Source organism: Taurulus bubalis, assembly GCF_910589615.1.
Source record: "Taurulus bubalis genome assembly, chromosome: 12".
Taxonomy (NCBI): domain Eukaryota; kingdom Metazoa; phylum Chordata; class Actinopteri; order Perciformes; family Cottidae; genus Taurulus; species Taurulus bubalis.
This window is the reverse complement of record NC_136600.1, coordinates 26,482,251-26,501,540: the sequence shown is the minus strand read 5'-3', so window position 1 is coordinate 26,501,540 and position 19,290 is coordinate 26,482,251. Positions and strand designations below refer to the sequence as shown.

Sequence of the window (19,290 nt, the reverse complement as noted above, 5' to 3'; positions counted from 1 at the left end):
TAAGACACACGTACCTTCAATAAGACACGTCTACCTTCAATAAGACACGCCCACCTTCAATAAGACACGCCCACCTTCAATAAGACACATCTACCTTCAATAAGACACGTTTACCTTAAATAAGACGCGCCCGCCTTCAATAAGACACGCCCACCTTCAATAAGGCACGCCCACCTTCAAAAAGACACACCTACCTTAAATAAGACGCGCCCGCCTTCAATAAGACATGCCCACCTTCAATAAGACACACCTACCTTCAATAAGACACACCCACCTTCAATAAGGCACACCTATGGAGCTAAATCCAGGTCATATGTTTTGTTCATTTGAAAAAAAGATTTGAACCTAAAAAATGAAGTTTTGTTGTTGAACTCAACAATGTATTTGAAATAAAAACAAGTGTATGAAAAGTTTTTGGGGGTTAAATATATATAAATATAATTTACCAGAGATTCCGGTCTTTCCCGTCTGTCTCTTTGCAAGGTGTCGGCCACAGACCCGGACCAGGAGGCCGACCAGACCGCCCTCCGCTACTCCCTCCACGGTCAAGGCGCCGGCGGCGAGTTCACCATTGACGAACGCACCGGGAGAATCTACGCCCAGCGGCGCCTGGACCGCGAGGAGCGCCCGGCCTGGCGGTTCCTCGTCCTCGCCACCGATGAGGGAGGAGCGGGACTCACGGGGTTCGCCGACGTGCTGCTGGAGGTCACGGACATCAACGACAACGCGCCCTTCTTCCCGTGCCCGGTGCTGCAAGCGGACGGGTGTTTCGTCGGCCGGGTGCCGGAGAATTCGCCCGCCGGCACCTCCGTTATGGACATGCGCGCCACGGACCTGGACGACCCCAACGAGGGCCAGAACGCCGCGCTGACCTACAGCATCGCCGAGAACGTCCGCAACGAGATCAACCTCGACCTGTTCTCCATCAACGCCAGCACGGGGACCATCTACACGGTGCTGCGGTCGCTGGACCGCGAGGCGGAGGAACGGTACCTGGTGGTGGTGGAGGCCCGGGACGGAGGGGGCCTGGCGGGGACGGGCACGGCCACCATCACGGTTTCGGACGTCAACGATCACCCGCCTGTCTTCACTCAGCGGCTCTACACCGCTCAGGTGAGTCCACAGAGGTGCTTCACGCCAAACGCTGCCGTATTTACGTGGAGCAGCTACAATGTTAGCATAGCCCAGCGCGGGTCGATCCAAACTCCAGTCAGAAAACAAGCTTTTTAAAAGTGATTTGTTTGTCATCTTGCCTATATCGATATTTACGAATCACCACCATTATATCATTATTTTGTCATCATTTTTATCAACAACTGTCTCTATGCAGGCAGCATAATTTATTTTTCACTGCTGAGGGTGCAGCGGTCAGAGCTACTTACGTGACATGGTTATAACTTTTAACTTTAATCATGGTTAAAATGTTATAACAATTAATAACCCACAACTAACCCAAGGTTAAAACACCACAACACAACAGTTTGTGACACAAACAATTTGTAACAATAATAATTGTACATTTATATAATTACACTGCCAAACTGCATGCTGGGTACAGCTTGCCCACTATCCCAACAAGAAGAAACTGTTTTTCACCTACATTCCCCTGGGTCCTAAGGCTCTCCATGTTTAGCTTCCGAACACCGTCTATGTACCAACGTGCAAACAGCTGTTCACCACTCACAACAGTTATTCAGTTGGATGAATGGATGAATGGATGAATCTGTTTATAAATACCGTGATATACCATGAAACCGCCAGAATCGTACAAAATACCGCGATATGAATTTTTGGCCATACCGCCCAGACCTAGCTGTAGTAAACCAATCCGAGCCAGTCACTTGAAAACAAATGAACCCGTGATCAAACTCCCGAAAATGTTTACAGCGTTTGGCGTGAACTGAGCATTTAGACGTAATAGGAAAGAAATGCGAGATAGAATTAAAAAGTCATCGTCTCGTTTTCCTTCTCTCAGGTGACGGAGGACCTGGAGGTGAACAGCGAGGTTCTCGTGGTTTCTGCCACGGACGGCGACGAGGGGGAGAACGCCGCCGTGACCTTCAGCATCGTCGGCGGCGACGAGGACAGGAAGTTCTTCGTGGAGACGGACAGAGCGAACCGCCGCGGCGTGATAAAGCTCCAGAAGAAGGTCGACTTTGAGAAGCCCCGCGAGCGGACGTTCAACCTGACGCTGAAGGCCGAAGACGCCGATTTCTTCGGCTTGGCCCACTGCCTCGTCCAGGTGGCTGACGCCAACGACCACGCGCCCGTCTTCCTGCCGCAGTTCTACGAGTCGCCGCCGATGAATGAAGACGTCCCCGCGGGGACGATCGTGGCCCAGGTCACGGCGTCCGATCTGGACTCGGACCAGAACGGACGCTTCGCTTACAGCATCTCAAAGGAGTCGGACCCCTACGGTCAGTTCCTGGTCGACCCGTCCGGCTGGGTGGTGGTGGCGGACTCCCTCGACAGGGAGAAGGTCTCGCGGCACCGGATCGTGGTCTTCGCCGTGGACGCCGGGAGCCCGCCCATGACCGGCACCGCCATCGTCGCGGTCGCCGTGCTCGACGTCAACGACAACGGGCCGGAGTTCGAGGCCGCCTACAGGCCGGTCGTTTGGGAGAACGCGCCGGCGCCCCAGGCGGTGCGGATGAACGCCACCTCGCTGCTCCTCCACGCCGCCGACCGCGACACCGCCGCCAACGGAGCGCCGTTCTCCATCCGGCTGCTCGCGCTCACCTCGGACGCCGCCAGCTTCAATCTGACGGACTTTCGCAACGGCAGCGCGGCCGTCACCGCCCTCCGGACCTTCGACCGCGAGCGGCAGAAGGAGTACCGCCTCCCGATCCTCATGATTGACAGCGGCTCTCCACCAATGAGCTCCACCAGCACGCTGACGGTCGTCATCGGCGACAGGAACGACCACCCTCACTCGCCGGGACACACCGACTTCATCGTCTACAGCCAAGAGGGTACGATTTTATTTCTCTTACTTAATGTCATGATGCATTAAACCACATCACTCCTCTTCACTCTCCTCCTTGTACTCCCGCTCCATCACTTATTTAACGTTTCTCAGCCTCTCTGTAATTTTTCTGGCAAAACTGTGGTTTTCTTATAATGTATTTTTAGTGGATTCCCTCTCGGGGCCTTTTCCTTTTCCTTCAACATGAAACGTTAACCGGCTGATAGAATCACACGTAGCTCAACAACATGAAGCAAACATGAAGGTGACAAGCTCAAAAGGCAGCTGATTCACAGCTAAAGAGATGACAGCTGCGTTCACATTTATTATTATTATTATTATTTTAGAAGGGCCCCCTCCTTCTGCGAGCAATTTTAATAAGTGCACATCTGGCCTCCTGAACACAACTGACTCCTCTCTGGTTCCCGGCAGGCGTTCTCATGACGACGACACTCGGACGAGTTCAGTGCCCCGACCTCGACGACTGGAGCGACAAAGTGTTCCAGTTCCAGGGGAAACCATCCAGGTGAGAGGAGGAGAGGAAAAGGAGGTAGAGATAGGAAAACAAACAACAAAGGAGACAAAGGAAGGAGCTTCAATGCTTCCTTCCTCAGCTCCTTCAGCCTAGTGTGACGAGGTCTTAGGGGAAGGGAAGGGAACCAACAACGCCACCTGGGGCCTTGCACCCCAAGAAACAAAAGTTTAACAATCCTAAAATTCAGTTTTTAGAATTTGTTCAGGACACAGATATATTACTGATATTGGGCCAGAGACGTGTTTTATAAGATTAACCAGAAGTTTATTAAAAGGAATAGAAGACAATCATCAACACTAAAAGACAAAACAGGCAAAACAGCAGAAGGTGAACCTACAAATGCTAAACAGAGATTAAAGGCTAACACCATGCTGCAACATACAAATTAAGATTCAGACTACTAACCATAAAATAATATCTAAAACTCACCACAGGACCCGGACAGGGACCAAAAGGAAAGAGGCCATGAAAACAGGTGCCTTTATATAGGGCTGCGTTCAAAACCCTTCTCTGGGGAGCGTTCCCCACTACACTAGGAAACACTGGACCTTCCTTCACCAGGGGAAACGAGATCATGACGCCCCACAATGCTTTGCGGCGTGAACATTTAAAGTGATGGAATAAACGGGTTTACGGGTTAATAACGAGATTCATTCATATTTCTGAGTCTTTTCACTCTTTGTTGAAAGCTCGAGGACTTCTATCTCGACCCGAACCGTTTCCTGTGTTGAGCATCGACCTGCGACCTCTCGGTTATGAACAAAGACACAGCCTGTCGTCGTGGGTTCTCGCTCCTTCACGAGGACCGGAAGCTTTCCGGGAAAACAAACCAAAGGGAGAACACGACGGAGGTGAAGACGTGACGAAGGGTTTGATCCCCTTCATGTGACACGCAGCCAGAAGACAAGAGAAAGGGAAAAATAAAGCCCATGAAATATAGAGAGGAGGAGGCAGAACAAAGAGGAGGAACAGGCAGTTTGAAGGTTAGAACCAAAGACGGAGTGAAGAAGGATCTGACTTGTCAGGAGCAGCTATTAATACTTCATAAGGCGCCGTATTGAAGATTCCCAGTGAAGCTCGTTGTGTTTGATGAGGCTTCGGTCGGACGGCGTTGAAACAAAAGCCTGATTGAGCTCCTCGCCGCCTCCTGTTAACGAGACAAAGGGAACCAAGGGAAGCGAGGGAACCGCCGGCGAGGGTTCTACCGTCCTGAAGCGGGCGGCGGATGGCAATTTGTTCTCCAGGCGCATCTTACGAACAAACATTGGTGCACTTTGAAGAGGAGAGACCTCCCGTTGGTTTGGGGTTGATCCAAAACGTTACGTCTCCTCGTTCTCCTCCTCTCAGTGTTTGAAGAAGAGAAGTTGAGATGGACAGAAGATCCAACTGGTGCTGCCAGAGGACCAGGAGACAACTTCTTAAAGTGAAGCCAAAGAGTCATGTGTTAAAGCTGCATTCTCTCTCCTGACCACCAGGGGGCGACTCCTCTGGTTGTATAGAAGCGGTATTTTCTCTAATGGCCTAATATGGCCATATAAAAAATGTGCAGTATAAATAAATATATAAAAAATATGTATACTATACTAGCATATACTAATATTTATATATAAATATTACATATTGCATTAATACAAATAGTCTAAAATATTTTGTAACATCTGTTGAAAGAAATAATTAATTAAATTAAATAAAGAAAAATAAAGAAAATTAAATAAATAATTGAAATAAATGAATAAAATTAATAAATAAAATAAATAAATAGCTAATAGAAGGTGACCCTTTAGTACCTGTGTCTCTCCTCAGGTGGTTCGGCCTGAACCGGACCTCGGGTCGGCTCAGCCTGAGGCCCGGCCCTCCTCTGGTTGTATAGAAGTTAACTGTGTCTCTCCCCAGGTGGTTCGGCCTGAACCGGACCTCGGGTCGGCTCAGCCTGAGGCCCGGCGCCCCCCCCGGCTCGTACCGGCTGCAGGTGCGCGTGTCGGACCTCACCTGGCCCGACGTCAGCTCCACGGCTCAGGTGGAGGTGAGGGCGCTGCAGCCGGACGCCCTGAGGAACGCCGCCTCGCTCCGGGTCCACAGTGAGTCCCTCGCCCCGCTGCATGATGGGAAATATTCCCTTTATAATTTCACCTTTTCACAATGATCTTCCTTTATTTCTTTCTTTAATTTCTTTTCTTTCCTTCATCTTCTTTCCTTCCTTCCTCATCCTCACTTCCTGTCTTTCTTTCTCTTCATTTCCTATCTCCTCTCTTTTTTCCTTCCTTCCTTATTTTGTCCCCTCTTTTCTTCCCTCGTTACTTACTTATTTTTGTCTTTCATTCTAACCTTCCTTCCTTCTTTCTGTCGTTACTTCATTTCTTTCATTATTTTTCACCCTTTCTTCTATTTTATTATTATAAGTATGAATATCACATTGTATTTTGTCTTGACTGCCCTGCTGATAAATACATCTGTTCCTCCTCATCCTCCTCCTTCTCCTCCTCTTCATCCTCTTCCTCCTCATCCTCCTCTTCCTCTCTCCTGCAGACATGACGGTGGAGGAGTTTTTCAGCAGTGGAGGAGGAGCAGGAGGAGGAGCAGGGAGTCCGTTCTCCCGTCTGGGTCGGGCGCTGGCCGACCTGCTGCAGACTTTGCCGCTGGACGTTCAGATCTTCTCGGTGGGCGACGCCGGCCGGCCGGGCGAGAAGGAGCTGGACGTTTGGTTCTCAGCTCGCGGGTCAACAACGGAGAAGCTGCTCGGATACGCAGCGGCTAACAGAGCGCAGGTGAGAAGAGGCAGGACAGGTGAGGGGAGCTGAGGCAGGACAGGTGAGGGGAGCTGAGGCAGGACAGGTGAGGGGAGCTGACAGGTGAGGGGAGGCGGGACAGGTGAGGGGAGCTGACAGGTGAGGGGAGCTGACAGGTGAGGGGAGGCGGGACAGGGGAGGGGAGCTGACAGGTGAAGGGAGCTGACAGGTGAAGGGAGGCGGGACAGGTGAAGAGAGGCGGGACAGGGGAGGGGAGGCGGGACAGGTGAAGAGAGGCGGGACAGGTGAAGACAGGCGGGACAGGTGTGGAGAGGCGGGACAGGTGAGGAGAGCTGACAGGTGAGGAGAGCTGACAGGTGAGGGGAGCTGACAGGTGAGGGGAGGCGGGACAGGTGAGGAGAGGCGGGACAGGGGAGGGGAGGCGGGACAGGTGAGGAGAGGCGGGACAGGTGAAGAGAGGGGGGACAGGTGAAGAGAGGAGAGGCGGGACAGGTGATAAGAGGAGAGGCGGGACAGGTGAGGAGAGGAGAGGCGGGACAGGTGAGGAGAGGAGAGGCGGGACAGGTGAGGAGAGGAGAGGCGGGACAGGTGATAAGAGGAGAGGCGGGACAGGTGATAAGAGGAGAGGCGGGACAGGTGAGGAGAGGAGAGGCGGGACAGGTGAGGAGAGGAGAGGCGGGACAGGTGAGGAGAGGCGGGATAGGTGAGGAGAGGAGAGGCGGGACAGGTGAGGAGAGGCGGGACAGGTGAGGAGAGCTGACAGGTCCAACGGGACGAAATCATCACAAACGGATCACTTCAATTCAATGATGAAAAGTTTTGATGGGAATCTTTTTTATGGAGAATTTTAAGAAATTTAAGGGAAAGTTAAAAGTTAAAATATATTATTCTTATTCTGTTCATTTAACCAAAAGATATTAAATTAGTGTAAAAGCAGATTATTACACTTTAATTAAACGTCACGTTCACACTTCATCTGAGCCTTCCAGTCGGCACTGAGGGACTCTTAACACGTACCGGTTCACACGCATGTGAGAAGGAGAACACGGCGTGATGACACGTCTCTTCACACACACACACACACACACACACACAACATTTGACATGCACGCTCACAGGCTCTCAGCTGATTTTGATGGCGTTGATAACAGCATGAAAACAATCATTAAAGTGCCAAAGAAAAGCACAATTAAAAATAAACTGAAGCTAATTAAAGAATAAAGACTCACAGATGAGACAAGAAGAAGAAGAAGAAGAAGAAGAAGAAGAAGAAGAAGAAGAAGAAGAAGAAGACGACATGTTGTTTTATGTTTTCTCCTCTGAGTTCTACAGACGCTTCTTCAACAAAGTGTGAAGAAAAGTTACGCTTCACTTTTCATGAGTTTCCATCAATTTATGATCATTACAGGAAACAGTCTTTTCAAAATAAACTTCTGTCATTACAGGAAACAGTCTTTTCAAAATAAACTTCTGTCATTACAGGAAACAGTCTTTTCAAAATAAACTTCTGTCATTACAGGAAACAATCTTTTCAAAATAAACTTCTGTCATTACAGGAAACAGTCTTTTCAAAATAAACTTCTGTCTTTACAGGAAACAGTCTTTTCAAAATAAACTTCTGCCGTTGCAGGAAACCACTCTGCTAGGTTTAGACAATAAGAATACGTATCTATAATCCAAGCTGTAATTCACTCGTTGACTAACAGCTGATGTGAAACGTGTCTGTTGTCTTTAAGCATTTTGAAGACATCTTGATGGACTCTTGGAGTCATTTTCTCTAATCGTTTCGTACATGTTACGGACTAAACCATCAATCGATTAACCTGGAAAAATATAGAATAATGAAAATAATTTTAAAATATGTTGCAGCCCAAATGTATATATTTGTATTTAGAAAAAACAACAATGTTAAAACACTGAAAATCAGCAAAAATCATCCAAAAGGCTCTGAATCTGTGATGCAGCGTATTTAATGAAATATATGAGCAAAGTATTGAGGATGAATGCCACACACAGTGTGGTTATAAATAATTCCAGCATCAGATGCTGCAGAAGAAAGGCGCGTCTTTAATTATCTCAGGTTAGAACTGTGGATCTAAAACCTTTTCTGTCACGCCCCACTTTGGAGGAAGGACAATGTTCTGAATCTGAATATATTTTCATGATGAAAACAACAACGTTCAACCTGTGAAACAGAACGAGTGAGATGTGTGAGATCAGGTTGTGTCAGTGTTAGTGGAGCAGTGAGCTGCTTTCCTCTACACATCTTTATAAACGAGGTTGTAGATTTGATACGGCTCTCAATTAATGCTCAATGTTGAGCTAAGATCTGTTTTCTGTTTTGAGAGACAACAGCAGAGAAGACCTCATGGAGATCTCATGAAGGCTTTTAACAAAACGCCAAGAATCATTGAGTCGTGCAGCGTAACCTGTTAACATTTACATGAAGTACAGACATTTCTCCATGTATTTATTAATGACGTTTTGGGCATTTTTGTCATTATTCGCCATTTTCAGCGTTTGTACTTTCACAAACTCCTCCTAGAATATGTATGCGATCGACTTTAATTCTATTCAAGAATGGTCTCAAGACCCTTATGAGCTTAAGTTGTGCTAATTGCGCGCTTTCGGTGAACGGCCTAGACGTGGCGTGGACCCTAAGACACACCCATTTTGTGCGGTTTGCTATGTTTTAGAAATATAAATCTGTTGTATCTCCTAGATGCATGATGCAATCCGCCCAAAATGTCTCATGCATGATGCTGGTCCAGGCCTGATCACATGTACATGAAGAAATGTTCACATTGTTATAGCGCCACCTACTGGCGAAAGGAAATCAGCCACGCGGCATCGGATTTACATGACATGGTCTATACTTCACATAGAGAAACATCAGTTTTATTTTCATAATTTAGCTTCTGTTGGTTATATTTAAGTCGCATTTACTTTCCTTGTAGTTGTCGTTTCGGGCTAGATTTAGTTCCGTTAGCTTCATGCTATGCTAGCTCGCGATGTACTCATTGTTAGCTTGGTGCGGAAACATTTCTAATACCTTATTTCCCGCCTCTCTTGCAGCTGGAGGCCGCGTTGGGGGCGTCAATCTCTCAGGTGGGCGTCGACGAATGTCCATCCGCCGCCTGCGGCGCGTCCGGCGGCGCGTCCGGTGGCTGCAGCAGCGAGGTTTCCTTTAGCTCCGCCCCCGTGGCGCTCAGCACCGGCAACACCTCGCTGGTGTCGCTGGCGGCCTCCACGGCGGCGCGGTGCGGCTGCCGGGGCCGAGAGGCGGTCCACCTGCCGTGCTCCGCCCAGACCGCCAGCCCCTGCCTCAACGGGGGGACCTGCCAGGACGGACCGCTGGGCTACAGGTACGGGTCTGAGGGAAGTCCTGGATCCGGTTCTGTCTCTGGTTTATTTTTAATTTTCCACTCATGCAGCCAGGACCAGATATAACTGTGCAGATGGGAATGTCACATAATGTGGAAACTACAGATATTATTGCCAATAAAAGCTTTATTATAGCAAGAAAAGGGTTTCTTACCAAATATTCAGTTTTATTTTTGCCCTGATTCCGAAAAAAAAGACAATATTCCTAATTATCTGTTTGCATGTTTATTGACCTTAGAGACCCTCAGCTCCTTTAAATCTAGATTAAAGACTTTTCTGTTTGCTGTTGTCTTTAATTAATTCTTAACTGTTTTTTAATCCTCTTTTCTTTTGCGTGATGTTTTAAGAGCGGAGAGGTTCCTCCAGCTCAAATCTCCTTCTTCGTGTATTTTAATGATCATTTTAATGTTTTTAATATGAAACTCAGTTCAGTCTGACAGACGGTTCCTCTCTTCTCTTTCTTACGCTCTAAAAGAAAATTTAAATCCTTTTAACACAGATGAATATTCACCGCAGTTACTTTTAATTAACAGAATTATAATAAATAAACTGTGTTTTCTGGTGGATTTGGTCTCTCGGGTCATTTGAATTAATGTTGCACGTCTGAAAAGAAAAGTGCTGAAAGTATTTTGAACGTGTTGCGTCGCTTCAGATGGAGAACAGGTCGCGTTCTGTTTGTGGGTTTGAGACCTGCAGAAAAAAACACTTCCAAATATATTCTTTAGACGAAATATAAATAAAATGTGATGTTTTAATGACCCCAAAAAATACTGAATAAAATCAGAATATAACAAAGGAGGGAGTTTGTATCCTGTCAGTGTGAAAAAAAAGCTTTATTTAGTGCGATAACGACGACAGAAAGTAATAAATAGTATGGAACAAAACATTTAAATAGGATTTTAACTTAACTCTTGAGTCGTGTCTCTCGCCCTGACATGCATATGTTTTATGTGTCAGCAGTTAGAAGAATCTGAGATGATTTATTTACAATTTTCCACATTTTAGATCATCTCTTTGAACCATTGTGTCTTCAGAAGCCGGTCCTGATATTTATGGATCCTCAACTTCACTCAGATCTCAACATAATGCATAAAGAATCTTCCGGTGATAACATGAAATAACTGTGTCTCCCTCTCAGGTGTAACTGTCCGTCCATGTTCGACGGGCCCGAGTGCCAGCAGACCAAACGCAGCTTCGGTGGGCGGGGCTACGCCTGGTTCCCTCCCATCATGCTTTGCTTCCAGAGCCGCGTCTCCCTGGAGTTCCTGGCCGAGTCGCCCGACGGGCTGCTGCTGTACGACGGGCCGCTCGGCCCCGCCCACTCCGGGGAGCCAGAGGACTTCATCGCCGTGGGTGAGTTCACCGTTAACGACGTTATAACGGCATTTACCTGTAATCTGAGCGCGTCTCGGCCTCCAGGATTTCCAGTTTGGGTTTGCATAACATCGTAATAATTAATCAAAGATCGAAGGTTTTCATCTAGAGGCCAAGTTCTACACAGAGCACCTGCAGAAAATGGATAAGGTTCCTGTGTGTCTTTTATTGAACATAATTACGTAGTTTTGTTGTCTAAACTTAACTAACTTGTTTCCTGTAAAGATGGAAGTTTATTTTAATAAGACTGTTTGTCATGCAACTGGCAGGTCGCCCCCTGGTGGACATTAGAGAGAACGCAGGTTCCGTGTTTCAGACTTCATCGCTCACTACACTGCATCACTTTAACTTTAACACAGCAGGAAGAAACAACTTCTTTCTTTTTGTTCAGATACATATAAATATTTATTGGGAGCTTTTGTTGGCGGCACAACCTTTGATTAATCATTTAAATCATTTAAATGTGTGGCATTAATGACAAGTTACAATGCAACAATATAACAAATGATAAATAAAAATAGCAACGTTCATAAATAATAAACCGAAGAAGGGACCGGAGGTTTTCTCAGGAGGACGATAGAGACGTTTTCCTTCCTGTGTTTTTGACGATAAAATACTTCTCATGAGGAGGTCGATCCGGACGTTTGGGATCAAAGGAGGTTTTGAGGTTTTCTTGAGACAAACAGTCCTCAGAGCTCCCAGACAGGAAGCAGAGGATGTGGAGCGTCTCCAGCTCGCTCCAGCTCGCTCCACTCGTGTGGTTTCTCTGTGGAAGCAGAGGATATGGAGCGTCTCCAGCTCGCTCCACTCGCGTGGTTTCTCTGTGGAAGCAGAGGATGTGGAGCGTCTCCAGCTCGCTCCACTCACGTGGTTTCTCTGTGGAAGCAGAGGATGTGGAGCGTCTCCAGCTCGCTCCACTCGTGTGGTTTCTCTGTGGAAGCAGAACTAAAGAGTCTCCTCCTCTTTCAGAGGTGAGGAACGGCGTTCCGGCTCTGAGCATCAACCACGGATCAGGAACGCTGACACTGACGCTGGAATCCACCGTCACCGACCAGCGCTGGCATCGCCTCGACATCCTGAGCGATGGAAAGGTAGCGACTCCTCCTCTCCTCTCTCCTCTCTCCTCTCTCCTCCCTCCTCTCTCCTCTCCTCTCCTCATATCCGATTTTAAATAAGACACGTAGAAAAAAATAAAATTGATGTGATGAAAGCCCAGATCGTCCAGAAGATTCAGTGTGTTTGTGTGTTTGTGTGTGTGTGTGTGTGTGTGTGTGTGTGTGTGTGTGTGTGTGTGTGTGTGTGTGTGTGTCCGCCTGTAGGTCGTCCAGCTGATCCTGGACCAGTGTGGGGGGGACGAGTCCGGCTGCAGAGCTTCAGGAGAGACGCCCGGAGAGCAGAGGTGAGAACCTGGAGAACCTGGACTACATATTTAAATCTAATGTAGGGACGCTTTGATCTAAATACTCTTCCTCCTCCTCATCTTCCTCAGGTACCTGAATGTCTTCCAGCCTCTTCAGCTTGGAGGAGTGAAGGAAACTTCTCCTCATCGACGTTATCGCAGTTTCACCGGCTGCATCCGCAACCTGGTGGTGGACAGCCAGGTAACTTTCCTCAGGTGTCTCTCTCTCACCTCCTTCTGTCCTCAGGTGTCTCTCACATCTCCTTGTTTCCTCAGGTGTCTCTCTCTCACCTCCTTGTGTTCTCAGGTGTCTCTCACGCCTTCTTGTGTCCTCAGGTGTCTCTCTCACCTCCTCATGTCCTCAGGTGTCTCTCTCACCTCCTTGTTTCCTCAGGTGTCTCTCTCTCTCACCTCCTTGTGTCCTCAGGTGTCTCTCACACCTCCTCGTGTCCTCAGGTGTCTCTCTCACGCCTCCTCATGTCCCCTCAGGTGTACGACCTGGCGTCCCCAGGTGAGGAGGTGGACAGCGCTCCGGGCTGCCGGCTGACAGACGGCGTGTGCGTGACGGCGTCCGGTCCGTCCTGCGGCGCTCGAGCCTCCTGCCTCGCCGACTGGGGCTCCTTCAGCTGCGAGTGCCACCCGGGATTCACCGGACACAAGTGTGACAGCGGTGAGTGAGTGTGTGTGTGTGTGTGTGTTCTTTGTAGATGTCCCATGAAACCACGTCATATGTAATTCACATCATCTTGAACCAGGAAGTAAAAAGACTATAAACAAGTCCAACAAGAAGCCAAGGGACGTTTCTTATCTGTACGTGTGTTCTTGTGTTCTTGTGTTCTTGTGTTCTCGTGTTCTTGTGTTCTTGTGTGTTCTTGTGTCCTTGTGTCCTTGTGTTCTTGTGTGTTCTTGTGTCCTTGTGTTCTCATGGACTTGTGTTCTGAAGTCTTATTCAGACGCTCCTCCAGACCACACTGGTCCGTATAGATGTAACGCCCAGTAACCCGTAAAGTTCTCTCAGTGTTCTTGACATGAACGAGGTGCCCTGGTCAGTCAGAATCTCTTTCGGGATTCGGACTCGGGAGATGACCTGAAACAGAGCCTGCGCGACACTCTTTGCAGAAATGTTGCGCAACGGCACTGCCTCCGGATATCGTGTTGCGTAATCCACCAGGACTAACACAAAGCGGTATCCGCGTGCGCTCCGGTGAAATGGCTATTCGCTCGAACGGCACCTCCATTAATGGCAGAGGACGCAAAGGCGCCCTCGGAATGGCCGGTTGGTTTACCAATTGACACTCCAGGCAGGACGCGCACCAACTGAATCCACCATTGCCTGATGCGTACCCCCCTGGATCCTTACCGGAACACGGTATGTCGCCCCCGGACCGGGGAGGGTGTTGGAGAGCCGGCAACCCAAATCACCTGGCCCACTTCCATCAGTGGACACTCCCTCCGGAAGTGTCCGGGCCGCCCGCACCTCCAGCACTCCTGCCATGGTGTTTGAGGGACCACCCGTGGGTTGGGAAGGGTGTCAGTATTTGCCCGGGACAGGAACGCCTCCAGGAAGTGCCGGTTTGCCTCCGCCTGGTCCCGCTGCATCGCTGCGATCCCACCCAGCATCGGCCCCAGCGGTGGGCAGATCTGGGTTTTGCTCGTTCCTCTTCATGTGCTTTCTTTAAGGGGCCCCACGTTGGGCGCCAGGTTAACGTGTTCCCGTTGCGCCCGTGGTGTTTCCCCTCGCACAAAGACCAGCACACAACGGATTGAATGGTTCTCAAATATTTTATTGAGTGACAACTGCTACTCAGTCTGGACTTAGCGTACTTGGTATTGAGAATCGGCCCAGATGTCAACGTTTTGTACTTTTAGTTCTTTAACCGCCATCTTTGTTTCCTGTGAGGATGGAAGTTTATTTTGAAAGGAAATTTACTTCTCCTCCTCCTCCTCCTCCTCCTCAGTCGTCCCAGAGTTCTCCTTCGACTCCGGCAGCGTGGTGCGTCTCCAGCTGCGAGGAGGCGGCAGCTCTCGGCGCTCCAGCGTTCAGCTGCTCCTCCGGACGCGCTCCTCCTCGGGGACGCTGCTCTCCGTGACGTCCAGAGAGGCCAGAGAGTCCATCGTGCTGGAGGTCAGTACGCGCTGACCTTTAACCTCACGGAGACCCTGTCATCGATGTCTCACTCCCTCTCTCTCCCTCTCTCAGATCACGGAGGGCCACCTCTCCGTTCGGGTGGACCTGGGTGACGGCGCCCGCTCCCTGCGGCTCCCGGGCCAGCGGGTGGACGTGGGTCAGTGGGTGCTGGTCGGCCTCGATCGCCATGACAACATGTTCCGGCTGCGGCTGGAGCGCGGCGGCGGCTCGCGGGAGGTCGAGGCCCGGCTGGGGCGGCGGCGGGAGATCCTGCTTCACCCGGCCAGCGTGGAGGTCGGCGGAGAGCCGAACGCCGGAGACAAGGCCGACTTTCAGGGTGAGTTCTGGTTCTGGTTCTGGATTCTACTGGTTTCTTCATTTAATGAACCTCCTCTTTCTCCTCATCTTCCTCCTCCTCCTCCTCTCCCTTTTCTTCCTCCTATTTTCTTCTCCCTCCTCATCCTCCCCCTCATCCTCCTCCTCCTCTTCCTCCTCTTGATTAGTTCCAGTAAACATAAAGTAAACCAGCTGATTTGACATATTATACGTTTCTCCGTCTCGCAGGTTGTCTGCGGGACGTTCGTTTTAACGCTCAGGTGCTGCCTCTGGACGGGCGGAGCCAGGACTCGGTGACGGTGCTGGAGAGGCGGGGCGTCACCCCGGGGTGCTCCAGCGATGCCTGCAGCGGCCGACCGTGCCGCAGCCCGCTGCGCTGCATCGACCTGTGGAGGAAACACCAGTGCAAGTAAGAGACAGTAGTAGTGGTCAGGAGAGAGAATGCAGCTTTAGCACATGAAGCATCGACTTCTATACAACCAGAGGAGTCGCCCCCTGGTGGTCAGGAGAGAGAATGTAGCTTTAACACATGAAGCATAGACTTCTATACAACCAGAGGAGTCGCCCCCTGGTGGTCAGGAGAGAGAATTGCCTCCTGATCCCAAATCACTGGTTTTTTTCTGACGTCTTTGACTCTACTCTCTACTCTACGTTTCCCAGGTGCCCCGGCGGTCAGGTGACCGTGACGGAGGACTCCGGTCAGCAGCGCTGCGTGCCGTCGCCCTGCGGAGCTTCTTCCTGCCGCAACGGCGGCGTCTGCCAGGCGCTGTCGGCCGACAGCTACCGGTGCCGGTGCCAGGACGGCTTCAGCGGCCAGCGCTGCGAGCTGGGTCAGGTCAAAGGTCACCGGCTGGCCGCCCTCAGCCCCAGCTCCATCCTGGCCATCAGCATGTGTCTGCTCGTCTTCTTCGGTAAGAGAGTTTGTCATGAAGGACAGTTAAAGAATGAAAGAGCCCGCTTAATGTTTTACTGTTTTCCTCCCTTACCTCCTACCTGCCTTACCTCCTTCCTTCCTTACCTCCTTCCTTCCTTACCTCCTTACTTCCTTGCCTCCTTCCTCCCTTACCTCCTTCCTCCCTTACCTCCTACCTGCCTTACCTCCTTCCTTCCTTACCTCATTCCTCCCTTACCTCCTTCCTCCCTTACCTCCTTCCTCCTTTACCTCCTTCCTCCCTTACCTCCCTTACCTCCTTACTTCCTTCCTCCCTATAAAGAGCCTACTTATTGTTTTACTGTTTTTGGTGATAAAAAACAGTGAGAAATTTTACTTTTATGTTTAAAAGAAATTGCACTATTTCCTGGGGGGGGGAGGGGGGGGGGGGTAAATAGAAGAACTAGTGACAACAAAAAACAATTTTATTTTATTTTATTTTAATAAGTGAACTTATTTCAACTAACATTTAATATTACAACAGTTTTTTTTTTTACGATTGCAGAATATATAAATCAGTCAAACGCGTAAAAAGATTATTCTAATATTCTAAAAAGGTCCCCAGTGAGACCCAGTTGACCTCTGAGGACCTTTTGTTCTGAACAGTTGTGATCAATACGTTTTGTTTTTCCCATTAGCGATTATTGATCGTGAACACAGAGAGAGGTTCTAGTTACGTAAAGTCTGAATGTCATTGAGGACATCAGAGGAGCTAAAGGGCCAGCAGAGAAGTGTAGACGAAGCCAGAGACTTTAGCCTCCAACTGTTGGTGTTATTGTGTGACTTTTGTGTGTTTTAAACAGTCAATTCATACAATAAAAACTGTCATCAATCAATCAATCTTTATCCGTGTGGCACCTTTTAGAGGTAGTGAGGTTCAAAGAGAACTGTGAACAACAAATTAATGAAACAAATCAAATGCATTTGAGACCATAGAGACAATAAAATGATGTGAAATGTAATAAATTACAAATAAAATCTATAAGAACAATGACACTTTGATCTATACACTCTTCTTCCTCTTCCTCATCTTCTTCTTCCTCTTCTTAATAATACAATTTAAAAAAAATAATAATAATATATAGTACACATAATATATCCTTTTAAGAATTGTTCCAGTGAATAAGACTTAATTTCCCATCAGCCCTTGCTTCCTGCTCCCCCTGAAGAGGACCCGGTGTCTCACAGAGTTTAAAGATGTTAACGATTCCACTAACTAACTAATAAATAACTAATAATAACAGATGTTTCTGAATAACTCAAATATATATGAATACATGTCGAGGCCAAACGAGCTTCAATGAGCCTGAAACGTGCAGGAAGGAAGTGAAACCGTCCCGGTGGTGCACATTAACACTGTGTGTGTGTGTGTGTGTGTGTGTGTGTGTGTGTGTGTGTGTGTGTGTGTGTGTGTGTGCAGCGGTGCTGGTGGCGGTGACGGTCTGGAACCAGAAAGGAAGCCGTAACAAGTTCAGGAAGAGAGGAGTTTATCACATCCCCGCTGAACACGAGAGCTGGGAGGACATCAGAGAGAACATCCTGAACTACAACGAGGAGGGGGGGGGCGAGCAGGACCAGGTACACACACACACACACACACACACACACACACACACACGCACACACACTCTTTACATAACAGCTTTAATTTCGCAAGAAATCTTGATGGTGTGGCGACTACTGCCGAAAGACGTCGCAATATATATATTACCGGTAGAGAGATGTGATATTGAGGTTATTGAGGTACATTATATATATATATATATATATATATATATATATATATATATATATACATATATATGTATATATATATGTATATATATATAAATATGCCAACATTACCAGTAGTAAGATGTGTTATTGAGGTTATTGAGGAGTCATTTCTGTATTTTTGACATACTTGAGAGCAGCTATTGCTTCATAGACACAGGTCAATTCAATTCAATTCAGTTTATTTTATATAGCCCAACATGTGACCTCACATCGGTTCAGGAAAAACTCCCCAAATAAAGATAGTAAAAACCCTTTCAGGTTTTAACCAGGTCACTGGTTACCATGGTGAATGGGCCACCAGGGTGAAGGGCGGACGAGATCTTAAGACTTGTATGTCTCTCTATGTATCTAAAATAAGTATATGTGTATATATGAAGACTTCTAAATCCCCTTACCTCCTTCCTCCCTTACCTCCTTCCTCCTTCACCTCCTACCTCCCTCCTCCCTAACCTCCTTACCTCCTTCCAGAACGGCTACGACATCACCGAGCTGAAGCGTCCTCTGGGTTCCAGTCTTTCTCAGTCCTCGTCCTGCACCACGGCCCCGCTCATCAAGTCCTCCCCTGGGTCCCAGGAGGAGGTGCACCCGTCCGGCTCCTCCTGCAGCTCCGGCGCTCCCTACCTCAGCACCCACCAACACCTCAGCACCCACCAACACCTCAGCACCCACCAACACCACCAACACCACCAACACCACCTCCTCCACCAGCAGCACGCCGCCAGCGACGGCCACGCGGACTCTCGCTCCCGCGTGGACTTCCAGAGCTACGTGGCGCGCATCGTCTGGGAGGCGGACCACGACGCCGCGGCGCTGCCGCCGGACGCCTGCCAGGTGTGGCACGTGGAGGGCGAGGGGTCGGCGGCGGGAAGCCTCAGCTCGCTGGGGTCGGCCGCATCGCGCGGGAACATTCTCATGGACGAGGACGGGGGCGCGAACGAGGAGGACGAGGATGGCGGCGGCTTCGCGGCCGACAGGCTGTCGCGGTGGGGCCCCAAGTTCCAGGCGCTGAGCGACTTGTACGACCGGCCCCAGCTGGCCCTCACGTACCAGGACGCCGTGGCCTACATGCAGAGGAGCCACAGTCACGAGCGCCTGCCGCACCACCACTAGGGGGAACTGCCGCACGACCACTAGGGGGCGCCGCCCGCCACACCACCACTAGGGGGCGCCACCCACCACACCACCACTAGGGGGGGCACTGCCGCCGCAGATCTGAGTCCCTCGCCACTCTGGTTTCGTTTCGGACGTGAACGCAGCTCCGAGTCATAGAGCACACCCGGAAGCTCCTGATCATGTCGATACCCAGCATGCCCAAATCGGCCAATGTTTTGCCATAAAATGATATTTTTTTCCATTTTTGAACCGAACAACACAGTTTTTTGACTGACACTCTTTCCTAACACCCAATGCTTTGTTTTATTGTGATTTTTGTTGCAGATTCCGATTCTTTAGCGAGGGACTTGGAGCTGCGTTCACATCCGAAACGAAACCAGAGTACAAAAACGGGACGAGTCGCACACTATTAGTATAAAAAAAAGAACATTTTTATATTGCAAATGTCTGCTAAATTAACGAATCACACTGAAGCCCAATTCAAAAGAAACCCTGCTTGTGTGTTGCGCACAATTTGGAATTTAATTTGAATCGGAGACTTTTATAAATAAACATCCTTATTTTTATATTGTCGAGGCCAGATTCACGTTCCTCGGAGCAGA

The 19,290-nt window shown here is 49.0% G+C and overlaps 1 protein-coding gene across 1 annotated transcript in view; it reads left to right on the top strand.

Annotated features, from left to right (window-relative positions):
• LOC306744712 (neural-cadherin) overlaps positions 1–18,685 on the top strand; it is a gene marked incomplete at both ends in the record, with an annotated part of 89,577 nt that extends 70,892 nt beyond the window's left edge. The window contains 17 exons of the mRNA XM_079227394.1: positions 484–1,113; positions 1,976–2,972; positions 3,398–3,491; positions 5,394–5,578; positions 6,027–6,265; positions 9,323–9,612; positions 10,770–10,984; positions 11,975–12,096; positions 12,325–12,404; positions 12,495–12,606; positions 12,894–13,074; positions 14,363–14,529; positions 14,605–14,869; positions 15,097–15,277; positions 15,529–15,779; positions 17,220–17,377; positions 18,044–18,685. Coding sequence (XP_079083520.1) covers positions 484–1,113; positions 1,976–2,972; positions 3,398–3,491; positions 5,394–5,578; positions 6,027–6,265; positions 9,323–9,612; positions 10,770–10,984; positions 11,975–12,096; positions 12,325–12,404; positions 12,495–12,606; positions 12,894–13,074; positions 14,363–14,529; positions 14,605–14,869; positions 15,097–15,277; positions 15,529–15,779; positions 17,220–17,377; positions 18,044–18,685 — 4,809 coding nt within the window. The remainder of the gene's footprint in view (positions 1–483; positions 1,114–1,975; positions 2,973–3,397; positions 3,492–5,393; positions 5,579–6,026; positions 6,266–9,322; positions 9,613–10,769; positions 10,985–11,974; positions 12,097–12,324; positions 12,405–12,494; positions 12,607–12,893; positions 13,075–14,362; positions 14,530–14,604; positions 14,870–15,096; positions 15,278–15,528; positions 15,780–17,219; positions 17,378–18,043) is intronic.
• Positions 18,686–19,290: the final 605 nt, after the last annotated feature.